A 19,328-nucleotide genomic window follows, 5' to 3' on the forward strand; every position below is an offset into this window, starting at 1 on the left:
AGATGTCCATCAACAGATGAATGGATAAAGAAGATGTGGTATATACACACAATGGAATACTACACAGCCATCAAAAGAAATGAAATCTTGCTATTTGCGACAACATGGATGGAACTAGAGTGTATCATGCTTAGCGAAATAAGTCAAGCAGAGAAAGACAACTATCATATGATCTCCCTGATATGAGGAAGTGGTGATGCAACATGGGGGCTTAAGTGGGTAGGAGAAGAATCAATGAAACAAGATGGGATTGGGAGGGAGACAAACCATAAGTGACTCTTAATCTCACAAAACAAACTGAGGGTTGCTGGGGGGGAGAGAGGTTGGGAGAAGGGGGGTGTGGTTATGGACATTGGGGAGGGTATGTGCTTTGGTGAGTGCTGTGAAGTGTGTATACCTGGCGATTCACAGACCTGTACCCCTGGGGATAAAAATATATGTTTATAAAAAATAAAAAATTCAAAAAAAAATACAAATTAAAATTACAACATACCGCTTCATACTCACTAGAATGGCTATAATAAAAGTCAATAAAAAAAATTCAATCACTAGATTGTATATCTGAAACTAATATGGTACATTATGTTAATTACACTGGAATTAAAAGAATCTTTTTAAAAAGATCAGAAAATAACAAGTGTTGGCAAGGATGTGGAGAAACTAAAGTCCTTGTATATTGCTAGTGGGAATGTAAAATGGTCCAGCCACTTTAGAATACAACCAAGAGTTTCTTTTTTCTTTTTTCTCTTTTTTTTTTTTTTTTAAGATCTTACTTATTTATTTGACAGAGAGAGAGAGATCACAAGTAGGCAGAGAGGCAGGCAGGCGGTGGGGGGAGCTGAAAGCAGAAGCCTAACCCACTGAGCCATCCAGGCACCCCATCCTTTTTTTGTTTGTTTAAGATTTTTTTTAATTTCTTTATTCATAAGAGGCAAAGAGAGAGGCAGAGGGAGAAGCAGGCTCCCCGCTGAGCTGGGAGTCCAATGTGGAACTTGATTCCAGGGGCCCGGGATCATGACCTGAGCCAAAGGCAGACGCTTAACCATCTGAGCCACCCAGGTGTCCCAACCTAGAAGTTTCTTAAAAAAAAAAAAAAAGTAACATAAATTTTCTGTACAATGAAGTAATGCAAGAATCTACCCAAGAGAAATGAAACCTTCTGCACACAAAGGCTCGTACATAAATGCTCAGAGCAGCATTATTTATAACAGCCAAAAACTGGAAACCACCTAAATGGCCATGAGCTGATGAGTGGGTAACCAGAAGGTGCTACAGCCATACAACAGAATACTACCCTGCAATAAAAAAGAAACAGTACTGATACCTATTAACAACATGATAAACCTGCAGCACATGCCTAGTGAAAGAAGCCAGACACAAAAGACCTCATACTGTATGATTCCATGCATATGAGTTGTTCAGAAAAGGCAAATCTACAGACAGTAAATTATTGGTAAATAGCAAAGTTTAACTTCATTTACCAGATTCTAAAATTCTATTGATTTTTTTTTTTTTGACAGAGAGAGATCACAAGTAGGCAGAGAGGCAGGCAGAGAGAGAGAGAGGAGGAAGCAGGCTCCCTGCTGAGCAGAAAGCCCGACGCGGGACTCGATCCCAGGACCCTGAGATCATGACCTGAGCCGAAGGCAGCAGCTTAACCCACTGAGCCACCCAGGCGCCCCCAGATTCTAAAATTCTAAAGAGCAATTTAGTCATTAAAAATCAGGACAGACGTGATCCTGGGGTCCTGGGATCGAGTCCTGCATCAGGTTCCTTGCTCAACAGGGAGCTTGCTTCTCCCTCTGCTTGCTGCTCCCCCCTGCTTGTGTGTGCTCTCGCTCTCCCTGACAAATAAATATATAAAATCTTTAAAAAAAAAAAAATGAGAGATACTAGTATGGCAAGATATTCCCTCCAAAAGTGAAAACGTTTTTACTGAAGTTAAAAGTTTATATTTTATTCACGTATTTCATACCTTGCTCCAGAAAGGATTGAAGGTAGCTTCTAAAGATAGGTGGAAAATGTTTCTGTGGCAAATCCTATTTATAGGTGAAGTACATGTTAGTCATGGTCCTTGCCCCACCCACACATCCTTGCTGAAAAGGCAGTCCAGATCAGTTCTTCTCAAACTAAGTAGGAGAAAGGACTCTTCTCCCCAACAAATGGTGCTTTTGTAAAATATATTTAAAATGACTAAAATAACTATCTTTAAAATGACTAAACAAGAAATTTTTTTATTAACATACAATGTATTATTTGTTTCAGGGTTTCTGTGATTCATCAGTCTTACATAATTCACAGCACTCATCACATCACAGCACATACCCAATGCCCACCCCCCAGCCACCTCATCCCTTCCACCCCTCCCCTCTGGCAACCCTCAGTTTGTTTCCTGAGATTAAGAGTCCCTTATGGTTTGTCTCCCTCTCTGGTTTCATCTTGTTTCATTTTTCTCTCCCTTCCCCTATGATCCTCTGTTCCTCTGTCTTGTTTCCCAAATTCCTCATATCAGTGAGATCATATGATAATTGTCTTTCTCTGATTGATTTATTTCACTTAGCATAATCCCCTCTAGTTCCATCCATCGACCCCATTGCGAGTGGCAAGATTTCAGCTTTTTTGATGGCTACATGGTATTCCATTGTGTGTATATACCACATCTTCTTTATCGTTCATCTGTGGAAGGACATCTGGGCTCTTTCCATAGTCTGGCTATTGTGGACATTGCTGTTATAAACATTGGGGTGCAAGTGCTCCTTTGGATCACTACATTAGTATCTTTGGGGTAAATACCCAGTAGTGCCATTACTGGGTCGTAGAGTAGCTCTATTTTCAACTTTTTGAGGAAACTCCATGCTGTTTCCCACAGTGAACAAGAAATTGTTTCGAAAAGAAATTTTAAAAAGAGATAAAATGCAACCCCAAGTGTTTTATTACTAGATTTAACAAACAGAAAATTACTCCGCTACATGATTATAAAAGTTTCTAAACACTTTCAACTTCTGTATTTAGTTCTTTGTAAACCAAAACACTTTGGACTACACTCTCTGAATTGGCTCAGTTTTACATTCTAGACTCAGAGTTTTCTATTTTTCACATCAGAGGTGAATCAACCCAAAGCAGGCACCTCACCCAAAGGCAGACATCAAGGGTACAAAAAAGAGGAACAGTGGCAATTCTTGGAACATAAACTCCAAGTTCAAGAGCAGTGGAACGGGAGCTAAAACCCAAAGAAAGCCTCAAGAGAAGCCATGAACTACCGTTGGGGCACGAAGTTAGAACAACTGGAGTCACAGAGATTAGGGCAGGCCAGAGTAATGGCCACACAGAACTGGGAATAAGCAAAACCATGAGAAGGAGAAAAGACTGGAAAAGGAGAGAAGAATTAGCGGTTCTCTAAGGGCAGGAGAAAGTACATACACTGACTTTCAGGGATGAGTTAACAAAGGAGCACACATCACAGCATACAGTCCCTACCTCCCGTTCCTGTTGCTGTGACGCATCCTGCCTGCTCCTCCAGGCACCTGAAACTTTGGCCTCCCTTAGCACACCCCGAGAATTCTTACAATCAGCACCCCCAACCACTGACTACTCCCGGCTACCCGCAACCCAAAAGCACTCCCCGACTACAGGAAAGGACTGGCGGCTTACCCTTGGGCGTCACTGGGGGCATTACTTGAAGCGTTTAAACTCATGGTAAGTCTCTTCCAACTCTCAGCCCACTGTTTATGAGTCGTGTGCTTCGTTATTGAGGATTACACCTGTTCCAGATGTCTGTAGCTTACAGGTTAGGTGGGCTGAAGTCTGTTAAATAGTAAACAATGTAACAGTGAGTTGTATGAGTTATAATAAGAGTCCTGAGACTATGAGTGATTTTTGTCTTTTCATTCATCTTGTATTTTTTTTTCAATTTTATTTATTTGAGAGAGAGCATAAGCAAGGAGGAGAAGGAGAAGCAGACACACCACTGAGCAGGGAGCCCGACACCAGGCTTGATCCCAGGACCTGAGGGGAAGGCAGACACTAAACCAACTGAGACACCCACACCCACCTTGCTTGTATTTTTAAAATTATTTTATAACAAACATGAAAACATTTAAAAACTGTTTCTTTTTTTTTTTTTTTAAGATTTTATTTATTTGACACAGAGAGAGAGAGCACAAGCAGGGGGAGCAGCAAGAAGAGAGAGAGGGAGAAGCAGATGTCTACTGAGCAAGGAGCCTGATGCAGGGTGTGATCCCAGGCCCTGGAATCACTACTGGGCCAAAGTCAGCTGCTTAGCTGAGACACGCAGACACCCCTGATTTCTTTTAAAAAAAAGATTAGAAGCAAAAATGACAAAATGTTAAAAAGATATTCCTTCTTATACAAACAAAATTCTATTAGATATTTTAATTTCTCAAATGAAGAGAAGAATTTTTCTTTTTTTCAAGATTTTATTCATTTATTTATTCAACAGAAAGAGAGCACAAGGTAGGAGAGGGGCAGAGGCAGAGGGAGAGGCAGACTCGCCACTGAAGAGGGAGCCCCACATGAGCCCCAATCCCAGGACCCCAGGATCATGACCCGAGCCTGAAGGCAGATGCTTAGCCAACTGAGCCACCCATGCCCCAAGAAAAAATGATCTTAATAAAATAGTGACAAATTAATCTTGAACTAGAAAAGGAATGTAGAGCCTATTTCTAGAGAACAGAATGCAGTTTGAAAGAAAATGAAATCCAGGGACATTTTTAAGTCCCTAAAGCCATTTTCATAAATGATATATTTTTAATGCAATGCTATAATCAATGAGACCAAAGTACTTCCCACAAATGATCTCATGGTAATTTTCAAAGTCCTTAAGTTAATGATCAAGGAGGAATAAGGAAATAAGGAATATGGAAAGAGGAGAATAGTTGTCATTTACATTGGTCTGTCTAGAACTTTCTTCTATGGGAGGTACTCCAAATTATACAAAGCTAACCATTTAAAGTAAGTTGCTTTTACACACACACACACAAACACACACACGTGTGTGTGTATATATGGTATGAAGGAATCTCTGAGTGAATATTTTAAACAGAGATAACAAGGATTAAGTTCAGACTGACACAAATATCAAGATCTCACAAGCATCTCTTGGTATTCCTAGCAGAACTCCAATAGCCTAAGAAAGATCATAAGCTTTGGATTCAGAGGGATCTGAGTTAGAATGCCTTTAAGTATCTTCCAAGTATGTGGTCATGGGCAAGTCATTTACACTCTCTGCACTGATTTCCTCAACCATAATAAGGGGATAATTACATCAATCTCATATATTTGACATTTAAGTAATATATACAGCATTATACAATGCTCAGTCATTGTAAGTTTCTATTACTAAATAGAAAACCTCCAGGAAAATATTATAGTCCCTGAAAAAGGAAGGGAGTAAGTAATACTTAAGGTGATTTGGTCTAGGTGAAAGATGTATCAAAAGAATTATTTAGTAGAATTACCAGTGTACAGGGATATCTAGAAGACAAAAAAAAAAAAAAAAAAAAAAAAAAAGCTAACTCTCTCTCCCTGCTCCTAATAAACCCTCAAAGATGTCACTGAAAGAAAAGGGACTCAAGCCAACCAAGATGGAGACAAGACCACGGTACTACAAACTGAGTAATGATTTCTACAGACACCAACAGATCTTTGAAACAGTGAGTTAGCAGATACTAGAATACTTTGCCCCAGAACTAAGAAGATGGAGTTTTTACCAAGATAGAGGGAAAAATCCTATTTCTCTAGGGACCTGAAAGAATAAGTTTGGAAACAGTGGTAGACAAACATACCACTGTCGATTTATTGAGCACCTAATATAGTGAATCCTGATCCTTACAACACTGCAATGTAAAAACGATCCTACCTGAGGTTTATTGTCCTCATTGCAATTAAGGAAACTCATCTGATTCAAAAAAGCTAAATGACTTGCTTATGGCCAGTCTGCTACTAAATGGAGGATACTAAAGACTCAATCAAGCTCTTCTGATACTGAATCCCAGAGTCTTTTCACTTTACCACCATACTCCCAAAGATCAGACTCCAGAAAAACTGTCTTCAGAATGGAAGTTAAAGAATTAAAACTTAGAATGGAGTCCCGGGCTCAAAAAGCATGTTTGTAAAATGTTTCTACTTTTATGCAAAAGATTAAACACACACGGGTATGCATATGTGTCATAATAGGCACAAACAGAATCTCTCACCCACAAGAAAAGAATTTACATAGATAGGATTTTAATAATGTCTGTTGTGTTCTGTTTTGGCTTTATTTGGGGTAGAAAAGTGTGGGAAGAGGTAGTTAACCAAATTTTAATAAAGTTGTTTCAATAAAGCTAAACTGAAGAGAATCTTTTTTTTTTATCATTTTGGTAGCTAACATCTTCAAATGGCAATAGTCTTCTAGAGAGAAAAGTGTCTTCTATGGCTGAGGAGCAAGTTTCATCAATTTCCAGATCACTGACACAGATAATGTGGTAGACAGATGGTCCCCACAATCTTGGCCCCCACTGGCATTTTTCTCTCGCATAATAGCCTCCCCTTTGCTGTGGGCAGAACCTGTGACTTGCTTCTGACCAACAGAATATGGCAAAGGGATGGTGATATGTCACTCCCATGATTATATTATGTTATGTAAGACTCTGTCTTGAAAGACCAAAATGACAATCTCCTGCGGGGCATGAAGAAGCAAAATGCCATGCTGGGAACCACCTACAGAGAGGGCTACAAAACTGAAACAGCAGGCAGCCTCCACCCCGCAGCCAGCAAATAGCTAGATGTCTCAGTCACACAGATGCCAACAGGACACAAATTCTGCCAACAATCGAAATAGGCTGCGAAGTGGATTCTTTCCAGTCAGACCTCCAGATGAGAACACAGCCCAGCCAGCACCCTGACTGCAGCCCAGTGAAACTCTGAACAGAGGATCCACCTAAGCTGTGTCCAGATTCCTGACTTGGGTGCTGTTTCAAGCCATTAATTTGTGGTAATTTGTCCCACACCAATAGAAAACTAATATGGGGCGGGGTGGGGGGGAAACAGGCGTCTGGCTGGGTCAGGCTGAAGAGGATGCGACTCTTGATCTCAGGGTCGTGAGTCTGAGCCCCACATTGCATATAGCGATTACTAAAATATAAATAAAACTTCAAAAAAATAAACTAAAATGGATAAGAAATTTTAAAATACTCTTGTGGGGTTAAGAAGAAAAAGAAGTTGAGAGACAAGAAAGGTACAAAAATGAGTTCTCACATCAACCCTGCCTACATGTGTCTTTCATAAAGTCATTATTCTACAATTTATTAATTTAAATGAGGGACATTGTAAAAACTATCTAAGGTAATTAGAGAAACTAGAAAATCTAATTTACATTTCTGTTTACAACAAAAAGCTACAAAATACAAATGAATAAGGGCAAACCACCAACAGCCACAAAACCTATATGGGAGCCACATGTAAGGAGGAGAAAGCAGAGTATAGAAATAACAAGGCTACATCTGAAAGAACACCAAAAAGAGCCAGCAGATATTCAGTGGGGAGCACTGCAAGCCAATCTGGGAACAGCAGATGAATCTGGGAGAAGTCTGCCCGTTCCACAAGTCAGCATGCCCTACAGGCATACGGTAAGAAAGTCTTGAAAGGGTTGGTACAGTCCAGCTTATGAACCCTCGGATCTGACCTGCCAAGGTCGCTTTCCTGGACAGAGGCCCCCACTAAAGAGAAAGTACAAAGAATGGAATCAAAACCGAGCAGGATAAGGGAAATAAAGACAAAGCAATGGCCCAAACCAAACTGTAGGAGGAAACAGAGCCAGGAAATCTCAAAAACAAGCCACCGCAGTTTTTAACACTCACAAAACACCACAAGACAGAGTGCCCCAATCTCAAAGTTCAAGTAAATTAATCTTCCATAAAAATAAGCCACAGGGTGTCTGGATGGCTCACTGGCTTAAGCCTCTGCCTTCAGCTCAGATCATGATCTCAGGGTCCTGGGATCAAGGCCCACATAGGGCTCTCTGCTCAGCGGGGAGCCTGCTTCCCCCTCTCTCTCTGCCTGCCTCTCTGCCTACTTGTGATCTCTCTGTCAAATAAATGAATAAAATCTTAAAAAAAAAAAGCAACAGAAAAGTATGTGGTCAAATCCCATATGAAGTGAACACAGTTAAAAAGGGAGCAGAATTGAATGCTACAAATGAAAGCATGACAGAAAGACATGACCAAAAAACAGATGAAACCTGTAACGTTCTATTTCAAGATAAGCTAAAGGACCCTAACAAAATGGTACAAGACAGAAAAGAATTAGAATTAGGAAAACTCCGAAAGAAGGTGACAACCATCAGAGTTAGAAATGAAAGAAAAAAATTTCAGTGATGAAGACTAAGAGGGGACACAAAGTAAATACACATGACAGAAAATGCCTGAAAGGACACAGGAAATAAAAAAAGGAAAGTTTTCTGAGTGAAAAGAAATGAAGGAGAGATCAAAAGGATTCAAAAGAAAGTGACAAAATACTGAATCCAGGCAAAGAATAACCATTGTGCAGATAGCAGGAGTCCCCGAGTAAGAAGGCAAAAGCAAGGAAACAGAATACTAAAAGCTATAATCCAGGAAAACTTTCCTGAAGTAATAAAAAGATTTTAATGTACACTCTTCTCTAGGATTTCATTTATTTATTTATTTGACACAGAGAGAGAGACAGTGAGAGAGGGAACACAAGCAGGGGGAGTGGGAGAGGGAGAGGCAGGCTTCCTGCCCAGCAGGGAGCCCAGTGCAGGGACCCTGGGATCATGACCTGAGCCAAAGGCAGACGCTTAATGACTGAGCCACCCAGGTGCCCCTTAACATACATTTTGAAAAGCAAACTGTATACCAGAGAATACTGAACACCAGACACATTCTAAGGTAATTACTGGATTTCAACAAAAACTTGTGCACAAATGTCTGAGTGACATTGGTCATTATAGCCAAAGAGTAAAAAAACACCCAAATGTCTATTAACGGACCCACGGGTCAATAAAATATGAAATATTACTCAACCATTAAAAGGAATGAAGTAATGATACATGACACATAGGTAAACCTTGAAAACATATGCTAAGTGAAAGAAGCCAAACACAAAAGACCACAGATTGTAGACTCCATGTATATGAAATGTATAGAATGATGAAACACATAGAAAGTAGACTTGTGGTTGCTGGAGGGTAAGGAGAGGGGGAATTGGATCTAACTGCTAAAAGGTATGACATTTCTCTTTGGGAGGGAAGGAAATGTTCTGGAATTGGATAGCGGTGATTGCCATGGAACAGGCTGAATATACTAAAAACCAATGAATTGTACGCTTTAATACTATGAATTTTGATAGATGAGTTATATCTCAATTTTTCAAATTCATTATCCAAAAAGAAATCCTTTCTAAAAAGTCTCCGTTAGCAAAATCTTTTTTTCTTCTTCTCTGTCTCTGGTATCAGCTCTTGATAACACTAGGGTTCAAGGGCCTACCTCTGCATGTATTAGGAAGACAACATCAATGAAGAGCCGAAGTCAGATCTGTGGCTGAATTTAAACCTTGAGTTCTAACCAACTGAACGTGGCAGAGATGATATAGTAAAAGCTCCCTTTTCATACACCAGAGTGAAAAGGTAATGAATGATGAGGAAAGTAGCTAGGTACAGTACTAGAAATGTCAGTGATATAGGGAGCTGGGTCAAAGAATTATAGGTTCCTCACATAATGTGTTCCAAGCCTTACTTGAAACTTCCCTATGAAACTCCACAAGATAAATACTTTAGCTAATCTGTATGGTAATTACAAATTCCTTATGCTACACAATCGACATCAGCCGTTCTCCAACGTGTAGCTAACTCTGTAAATAACACTTTCCACATGAAAACATTCGATACATCATTATCTATAAAGAAATTATCCAATACCTCAAAGCCACTCCTACTCTCATCATGCCAACCATGACAAACATCCCTTCTCCAGACAGTATGCTAAGAACTTTCTATATCTCTACACTGGCACTCTACACCAACCTCAAGGAGAAGATACTTTTTAATGTTCCCACTTTATACCTAAGGAACTGAGGCTTAAAGATATTCATTCAGGAGCGCCTGGGTGGCTCAGTGGGTTAAGCCTCTGCCTTCCACTCGGGTCATGATCCCAGGGTCCTGGGATAGAGCCCGGCATCGGGCTCTCTGCTCAGCGGGGAGCCTGCTTCCTCCTTTCTCTCTCTCTGCCTGCCTCTCCACCTAATTGTGATCTCTGTCAAATAAATAAAACTTAAAAAAAAAAAAAGACATTCATTCAATCTCCTGTCCAAAGTCTCAGCTCTAGCAAGTGACAGAATCTGGATTCAAGCCCAAATTAGCAGACTCCACAGTTCTGCTGTGTCTTGCTATTTGTCGTCAAGACATGGTTCACCCCCAGCCAGAGAGCACTGAGACCTTGCTTATCAGAAAAGCACTTCTCCCTACCACAGATTTCTCAAACACAGCTTATTCTTACCCATACCCCCACCCCCCAACTAACTACAAGGCAGAGTCCTGTTAATGAAAGATAACTCAGACCTCCAGTGGATTCTCAATACAAATGGCACTTCCACAGGCTCAGGCCCAATCTAGGCCATTCTGTAGCAGTGATGGATAAAGGCAAAGTTTAGATCAGCTTTTTTGTTACTCTATTAATAGATGGATCTTCTCTCGATCAAATGGAGTTGGACTTCTCTCACCATTCCTACCAAAATAGATGAGGGGATGTTATATATATCATTCTTCAATAAGAAGTTTTTTAGACATAGGTAATAGGTAAATATAGGTGATCGAGGCCAAGGGATCAATGATCTAAACATCCTAAGAGTTAAGCACCAGCCAGAAAGATCATTCTACATTAGGTTGCAGAGCCACTGCTGGTACAAAGTTTCCTACCTCACAGCTGAGTCCTTCAGTGGGTCGTACAGAATGCATTCATCTCTCAGTGTGTCTGTACAGATCAGGGGAAAAGGGAAGGGTGCGGGTGGGGTTGGGGATCTCATCTCTTAGTGTGTCTGGGGATAAAAACATAGAAACCACTATTATTGAGCACTTACTATGTGCCAGATACTAGGCTAACCGTAACTGATCTCCCTGAATACTTCCAATAGCCCTATAGGATGATTACACATATTTTATGGACGAGAACACTGATGCTTAGAAAGGATGAGTAACTATAATAAAACTACAGTACTACTACTTATAATAAATAAAGCCATTCAGTGGGAGGGATGCCTGGGTGGCTCAATTGCTTGAGCAACTGACTCGTGGTTTCAGCTCAGGTCATGATCGCAGGGTTTTGAGATTAAGCCCCAACGGGGGACTCAGCACTCAACCCCAGTCTGCTTGACATTTTCTCCCTTGCCCCTCTGCTCCCCACCCCACCTCTAAAATAAATAAATAAAATTCTTTAAAAAAAGATATTCAAAAAAAAAAAAAAAACAAAAAAATAAAAAATTAAAAAAAAAAAAAAAAAAAAAAAAGATATTCAGGGGCACCTGGGTGGCTGTCATTAAGTGTTTGCCTTCAGCTTGAGTCATGACCCAGGGTCCTGGGATGGAGCCCCACACCTGGCTCCCTGCTCAGTGAAAAGCCTGCTTCTCCCTCTTCCACTCCCCCTGCTTATATTTCCTCTCTCACCGCCTCTGTCAAATAAATAAAAAAAATCTTTTAAAAAGGTTGGGGGGGGCGCACCTGGGTGGCTCAGTGGGTTAAAGCCTCTGCCTTCAGCTCAGGTCATGATTCCAGGGTCCTGGAATTGAGCCCCACATCGGGCTCTCAGCTCAGCGGGGAGCCTGCTTCATCCTCTCTCTCTCTGCCTGCCTCTCTGCCTACTTGTGATCTCTGTCAAATAAATAAATAAAATCTTAAAAAAAAAAAAAAAGATGTTCAGTGGGAGGGTTATAATTCAAACTCACATCTGGCTGACTTCCTAAATCCATTCTCTTTCATAACACAGTGCTAACTTCAATAATAACCACATCTGTGATGGGGGACTCTTTATCTGCAGACTTACATATTTCACCTTTAAAGAGGATGTCTGGTTCTTTCATCAAAACAAGACCATGACAGGGCGCCTGGATGTCTCCATCAGTTAAGTGTCTGCTTTCAGCTGGGGTCATGATCCCCAGGTCCTGGGATCCAGCCCCACACAGGGCTCCTTGCTATCTGGGAGGGTCTGCTTCTCTTTCTTTCTCTCTCTCCCTCTGCCCTTCCCCACTGCTCATACTCGCTCTCAAATAGAGAAATAAAAGCTTTAAAAAAAGGCTGTGACAAGGGGGCTGAGACAAAGAATTTCGGAATTAAATAGGACTTTAAAGACCAAGTTCATCCTCCTTATCTGACAGATAAGGAATCTAGTGTCTCGAGAGTTTAGGTGATTTGCTTAAGGTCACCCAGCAATTAAAACGTTAAGCTCCATGGGGCACTTGGGTGGCTCAGTGGGTTAAAGCCTCTGCCTTCAGCTCAGGTCATAATCTCAGGGTCCTGGGATCCAGCCCCACATCAGGCTCTCTGCTCAGCGGGGAGCCTGCTTCCCTTCCTTTCTCTCTGCCTGCCTCTCTGCCTAATTGTGATCTCCGTCTGTCATATAAACAAAATCTTTAAAAAAAAAAAAAAAAAACTTCAAGCTCCAGACTAAAATTAGTCCCCTCTTTCCTCTTAGCAGGTTGCACTGTATTTATTTCATCTTCATTTTAAGGGAAACCACTGTTCGTTTCCACTCTACCATTGTTTGTTGTTACTAGGCGCTAACTGGTCAATAAAACAGATGACGAAATGGTAGGGTCTTCTCTCCAAAATCATGCGAAGTATACAAAACACTCATGTGTTCTGTATTTGAAAGCGTTGGACACCAACCGAAATTGCTGCTCAAGTAAGCTAGACAGAATCATTAGACATCTTAAAACGAAAAAATATGCATTTGCCTAGGATAAATATCACGACGGAGTAAAGAACAGTCAAAAGGAGGCTCTACTTCTGAAGAAAATTTACAGCCTTGGAAAAACAGCTGGATTTTCTGTCTCCTAGGAGTCCTGGTGGATGAGCAGTAGAAACTTCAGAGAGCAACTCATTCTTTCATTTATCAAACATAGATAAGAGTGTCTAGTGTGTGGCTGGGGTTTTTTTGTTTGTTTGTTTTCCTTTAAGGATGAAAAAGACGTGGTCCTTGTCCTCGAGGAGTTTTCTGATTCTTGGAGGGGAAAAGCCGGCAGTCCGGAGTTGTAAACCTTAGAAGTTCCAAGTCCAGGCCCTCTGGGTCCTGTCCTCTGGTCCCTACTCAGTCCTCTGGGTGCTGCTGCAGCGGTCTCCGGCTGGGACGCTCCAGTATCTTCCCCCAGGTGGGCGGAGAGGCCCAGCCCAACGAGGTGTAGGCGTGTCCCCACAAAGGACCCCAACAGCGCCAGGACAACCACGAAGTAACTCGGGGTTCCCCATAACTCTCAATGCTATCACCCATACCTTCCTCAACACCTCCCCGCCCAAATCGTTCGCCTCGAAGCCCCCACATCCCGTGGTTACCTCAGGGGGCTCCCGTGGTCCAGACCGCACACCCCAGACCCCAGGGGCAGCTCCAAATCTCAATGGTAGAAAGACGCCTAGGCAGATCGCCGGGGTCAGAGCAAAAACTGTCGGAACCCGACGGACTCTAGGACCCGGGGAGGGGGAACGAATAGCAAACGGAGACAGAAGGGGAAAAACCCGGGGGAGAAGTGTTTACAACGGCCACTTCCGGAGGCTCGGCCTCGCTCGCAGACCTTCACAGACTTTCACAGACTTTCACAGGCTTCCCGGCCCCGCCCCAGTCGGCCCCGCCCCAGTCGGCCCCTTTCCTCCCGCCTCTCGCCGCCCGCAGCTCCAGGATACGCACTCCGAGAATCCGGCGCTCCGATTGGAAGAGGAGGGCCCGCGAAGTTGCGCGGCCGTGCGGGAAGGCGAGCAGGCGCATGCGCCGTTGCTGAGGAGCGGCGCGCTCGTGACCACGCGCGATCCCGCCGCGCACGCGCCCCTGCCGCACGAGAACGCTCCGGCCCGCTCTCCAGTGTTCTGTTCCCAGCGTGAGGTCTCCAGGTCACGGGCTCAGAATCCCCAAAGGCGCCAGACAATGCAGATTTCTTAACCCTAACCCCTTCTCCACGCCTACTGAATAAAACTCTTGAGAGGCTGGATCCCCGATTGTGCGTTAAACTGCCAATGGAGCCCCGCGGGGTCTGTGGGTCGGTGGCAGGGCCGGGGGTAAATTTTGCTGGCTCGGCTTCTCGCTGTGCAGCCCGCTCTCGCCTGCAGGACGCCCCCCCGCCCCATACCCATTGTATCCCAGCTTAGGGTTGTGAACAGTGTGGAGAAAGCGCGGGTCAACGCGCTGACACTGTTGCAGCGCCTTTCATTATAAATATGACATAACGAAGCACCTCGGGAAAATTTAAAAAAAAAACCCTTGGAGCCTTAGCATGGACTCCCATCTCTTTCCTATCCTCCTCCAAGCCCCCGAGCGCACGCGCGCGTACACACGCGCACACACGCCTTCTTCTAGTTGATAATTTATACTTTGGTTTCTTCCGGTAGCTGCTTCACAATCTGCTGCCGCCCCAGGGAGATTAGAAAACCAAACGCTCTTTTGTTTCCCGGCATTTGGAAACCTGTTCCCTAAAGAACAACGCAAATTGGCGGGATTTTGATTGAGGATTTTTATCTTCACCACCTCCACCTCCTCCCCTCAAAAAGGTGTTTGATGCAAAACGAACCTTTTATGCTAAAATTGTCCCATGTTGGTTGTAATCAATCTGAAACCAGGTGTAGGGGCCTTCTTTTCCCTGTCTCCCTGGGGAGAGCCAACGGTCATAAATGCAAATGAAATATAAACTGAGTTAAAACCTCCTTGATTCCTGTAACACGGAAACTTGAATTGGTTTGAGTTGTCATAGGTTAAAAAAAGAAGCCCCTCCCGCTTCCTAATAATTTTGCCAGAAAGAGGATAATTGCTGCAAAGGCAAGAGTTTACGGAAAGGAAAAAAGAGCTCATTCTAACATTTAGAAATCCAGTGGAAAATTACAACAGATTGATGAGATTAGGGGTTTCTTTTCCCCTTTTTTTTCTTTTTGCTTTACAAGTTTTAAATATATAATTTCTTATGTTTTAAAAAATCACAAAACAATGTGTATGGCAAGAATAAATGACAAATGTACTATACTGCACACTTTTTTAATGAAGAATAGGTGCCATATGAAGGTTTGAGTCTTCACCTAATTGCTCACTCAATATTTATTGAATACAGGCTACATACCCAGTCTGGAGCTAAGTGATAGAAATACAGGATATTTAATATAGGTACAATGGGAATCAGAAGAGGTAAATGTTAATAACAACCATGAGCACCCCCCAAAGGCTTTAGTGGAGAACTATGAACTTACTCTGGGAAGATGATTATAGATTCACAAGCTGAGAAAGAACTGGAAGACATGAAACAGAACAGGAAACATAATGAGGCACTGGGAAAACTGGAAGCTCAGTGTGTAGTCCTGGGAGTGGGAGAACTGTGGAGAGTAAGATAGCAGGCTGGAAAGGTAGGCAGACCCCAGATCACAGGGACCCTCTCGGGTCATAGAGGAGACCCCCTTATGCATGGTTTCTCTTTCTGTGACTTCCATTACCTGCAGTCAACCAGGGTTAGAAAGCAGATCGTCCTCCCTCTAACATATTCAGAAGATCAATAGTAGCCTAACTCTGTCATAATGCCAATGTCATTCACCTCACTTCATGTAATCATGTCCACGTTTTATCATCTAAAGTGTACGGTACAATAAATATTTTTGAGAGAGAAGCCACATTCACATAACTTTTATTACAATATATTGTTACAATGTTATTTTTTTTAAGCATTTCTTTTTTTTAAAAATAAACATTTATTTATTTATTTATTTATTTATTTATTTATTTGACAGACAGAGATCACAGGAGGCAGGGAGGCAGAGAGAGACTAAGGAAGCAGGCTCCCTGCTGAGCAGAGGGCAGGATGTGGGTCTTGATCCCAGGACCCTGGAATCATGACCTGAGCCAAAGGCAGAGGCTTTAACCCACTGAGCCACCCAGGCGCCCCTATTGTTAAAATTTTCTATTGTATTGTTATTGTTGTTAATCTCTTACTATGCCTAATTTATAAATGTAACTTTTCATAGGTGTGTACACATAGGAAAAAGACACCCCAGTCTCAGGCATCACTGGGTGTCTTGGAACATACCCCCATAGACAAGGGAGGACTACTGTACTTAGTTTATCAAGCAACAAAGGTAACGAAGGATATAGAGCAGAGAAGTTGTAACAATTACACAATAAATCAGACTTATAAAATATTTGGAGGTTTCCTGTTTTTCTTCTTTTTTTCTTTTTTAAGATTTTATTTATTTATTTGACAGAAATCACAAGTAGGGAGAGAGGCAAGCACAGAGAGAGGGGGAGGCACGGTCCCTACTTAGCAGAAAGCCCATGTGGGGCTCAATCCCAGGACCCTGGGATCATGACCTGAGCAGAAGGCAGAGGCTTTAACCCACTGAGCCACCCAGGTGCCCCAGTTTTCTGTTTTTCTAATAGTTACAAGGCTCCTTCTCTGCTATTTCTGTTTGCCTAACATGCTACTGCTACTTACAAGAAGTTATACATAAAGATGTTCTCAAAGTCACATCCCTTTTAACCTTAAAAGACACAATACTCACCTGATTCTTTTCACTTTCAAGATATTCAGGGCGCCTAGGTGGCTCAGTGGGTTAAGCCTCTGCCTTCGGCTCAGATCATACTCTCAGGGTCCTGGGGTCATGGTGTCAGGGTTCTGGGATGGAGCCCCACATCTCAGAGAGTCCGCTTCCCCCCCACCCCCCCACCGCCTGCCTCTCTGCCTACTTGTGATCTCTCTCTCTCTGTCAAATAAATAAATAAATAATCTTAAAAAAAAAAAAAAAGATATTATTCAATTCATCCCCAGCACGCCACCAGAACAGCTTCCAAAGTCAATAATGATCTCACTGCTAAATCCCACTCCCTTGAATTCACTGACACTTTGATCCTCCTCAGATTTCTCTGCAGCATAGGTAAGACTCCTGGTTTCAAAGAAAAAAGACTCCTGGTTTCTCCAACTCACTGACTTTTTATTGCTTGCTGCTCAGGAAACTGTTATCCCCTTCTCTCCCCTCAATGTGATATTTTCTCAATTTCTGCCCTCAACTTTCACGTTTCCACATAAACTTTCTTGATGATGTCACCCATCCCTGGGTCCACATGACTTCATAATATCACAAATTCTGCTGTGGTTGCTAATTTTTAAGTCTCATTTGAACAGTATCACTTGAATATGTGGTAACATTGAATTCGACATATCTAAACATTCTCTTTAACTTCTTCATGAAGCCCCACCCCCCAAATTGTTTCTCTACGAATTTATAAAACTCATCTCAGACATCAGATGGGGGGAGGGAACCCTCAGAGAATCTTTCTTCTTTCTCAAGGTCTCAACGCCTACATCCAAGAATCACTAAGTCCTCCTTACTTTTTTCAACTCTCCTGTCTTGTTTCTACGCCTACTACTACACCTTTTGATGATCTGTTTCTTTACCACTTTGTATGCAGACACTTGTGACCAGAACCAGCTCTGTGTCCTGATGCAAGTCACTCCCCTCCCCTTTCTGCGCAAATTCTCAACATTTTTATAAGTTGACAACTAAACATCTAGGGCATTGTTAAACTGGCAAATAGGAGCAGAAGAGATCAAAAAATGGAAAGAAAAAAAAAATCAAAAGCAGGCCTAAGGGCACATGTGTACCTTTCTGACACTAGGGGAGTGTTATGAGCTGATTTTATGCATGTGAGCCTTAGGGTTTTTTAATCGCCAGATGAGCCACCTCCTTTTGACCCTTTAGTAACCTCCCTCAGAAGGTTCAAACACCAGCTGCTTGATTATTATGCTGCTTTGGTATCAATTCTTAGAACTGCAAGGCCTTGCCATAATTGCTGCTCTCAGGGGCTCTGGTCCTTTGCTCCCTCAGTCCCTGTTCTGTGTGCTATGACGGATGATCCTTCTAAAGCATTGTCGACCTTAAAAATTAAACAACAAAGGTTATCAAGCAGCAAATGAGTTTATTCAGATATAGCAGAGGAATTGCAATTTGGGACATGCCAGCTATGGTGAACCATAAGCAAAGGCAGAGAACAAAAGGAGGAGAGCATCCTTTCTAGAGGAAAAGAAAATATTGGAAGGAGTTGATTTGAAAAGAAGTCTGTTGGAGGAAAATGAGACTTTTATATACATATATATGTAATTTTCACATCTTATCTCAGAGTAACTCAGCTTATATTATCCTATCAAATTTTTTAATGGCTCCTCAGTCCTTACTGCATAGAACCCAGACTTAACCTCTTCCCCCTCGCCCATCAATCAAGTGCCCCTAGACTTGTCTGTACCCACTTTCCAGCCTACCGTCTTCTTCTTCTTCGGGTTTTTGTTTGTTTTTTTGTTTGTTTGTTTTTAGAGAGAGAAAGATACACGAGAGTGAGGGGGTGGTGGGGAAGATTGGAGCCCAGAGGGAGGGAGAGAATCTTAAACAGGCTTCATGCCCAGCACAGAAACCAACACAGGGTTAATCTCACAAGCCTGAGACCATGACCTAAGCTGAAATCAAGAGTCAGATGCTTAACTGACTGAGCTACCCAGGCACCCCAAAGATACATTTTTAATAGCTGCATTGTAATCTATTTTGTGAATGGCTGTAATTTACTTATCCAGTCATCTGGGTTATTTCTGACTTGTTCCTTTTCTTTACAAAAAGAACCCAAAAAAAACAAAAAACTGTCTCTGTAGATATACTTGGCATACTTGTCTTTTAAAGTCTCATTACAGAGATGCCTGTGTGGCTCAATTGTTAAGGCTTTGCCTTCAGATCAGGTCATGATCCTGGGGTCCTGGGATCAAACACCCCCCCCCCCAATTAGGCTCCCTACTCAGCGGGGAGGCTGCTTCTCTCTTTTCCTCTCCCTGCTGCTCCCCCTGCTTGTGCTCTTTGTGTCAAATAAATAAATAAAATCATTTAAAAAAATAAAATGAAATAAAGCCATATTATACATTCCTACAATAGACATTTCTAGATAAAACAATAAGCTTTTTTTTTTTTTTAGTTTATTTTTTAGTGATAGCAACACCCAACATGGGGCTCAAACTCACAACCCTGAGAGTCATATGCTCTTGCAACTGAGCCAGAAAGGCACCAAGGAAAGAATAAGCTTTGAAAACTGAAAACGATGTAATTATCT

The 19,328-nt window shown here is 42.1% G+C and overlaps 1 protein-coding gene across 6 annotated transcripts in view; it reads right to left on the bottom strand.

Annotated features, from left to right (window-relative positions):
* Positions 1-14,355, bottom strand: part of CCDC171 (coiled-coil domain containing 171) — a 306,243-nt gene extending 291,888 nt beyond the window's left edge. For 2 of the 6 annotated variants that reach the window (XM_032307225.1, XM_032307228.1), the window contains exons 1-2: positions 13,556-13,860; positions 3,652-3,804 (exon numbers count right to left, since the gene is read on the bottom strand). In XM_032307225.1, coding sequence (XP_032163116.1) covers positions 3,652-3,695 — 44 coding nt within the window. In that variant the 5' untranslated portion in view covers positions 3,696-3,804; positions 13,556-13,860. Of the gene's footprint in view, positions 1-3,651; positions 3,805-13,555; positions 13,862-13,904 lie in introns of those variants that run through there. The other 4 variants (XM_032307229.1, XM_032307230.1, XM_032307226.1 and 1 more) reach the window with 3 other exon arrangements.
* Positions 14,356-19,328: the final 4,973 nt, after the last annotated feature.

Source organism: Mustela erminea, chromosome 12, assembly GCF_009829155.1.
Source record: "Mustela erminea isolate mMusErm1 chromosome 12, mMusErm1.Pri, whole genome shotgun sequence".
Classification (NCBI taxonomy): Eukaryota; Metazoa; Chordata; class Mammalia; order Carnivora; family Mustelidae; genus Mustela; species Mustela erminea.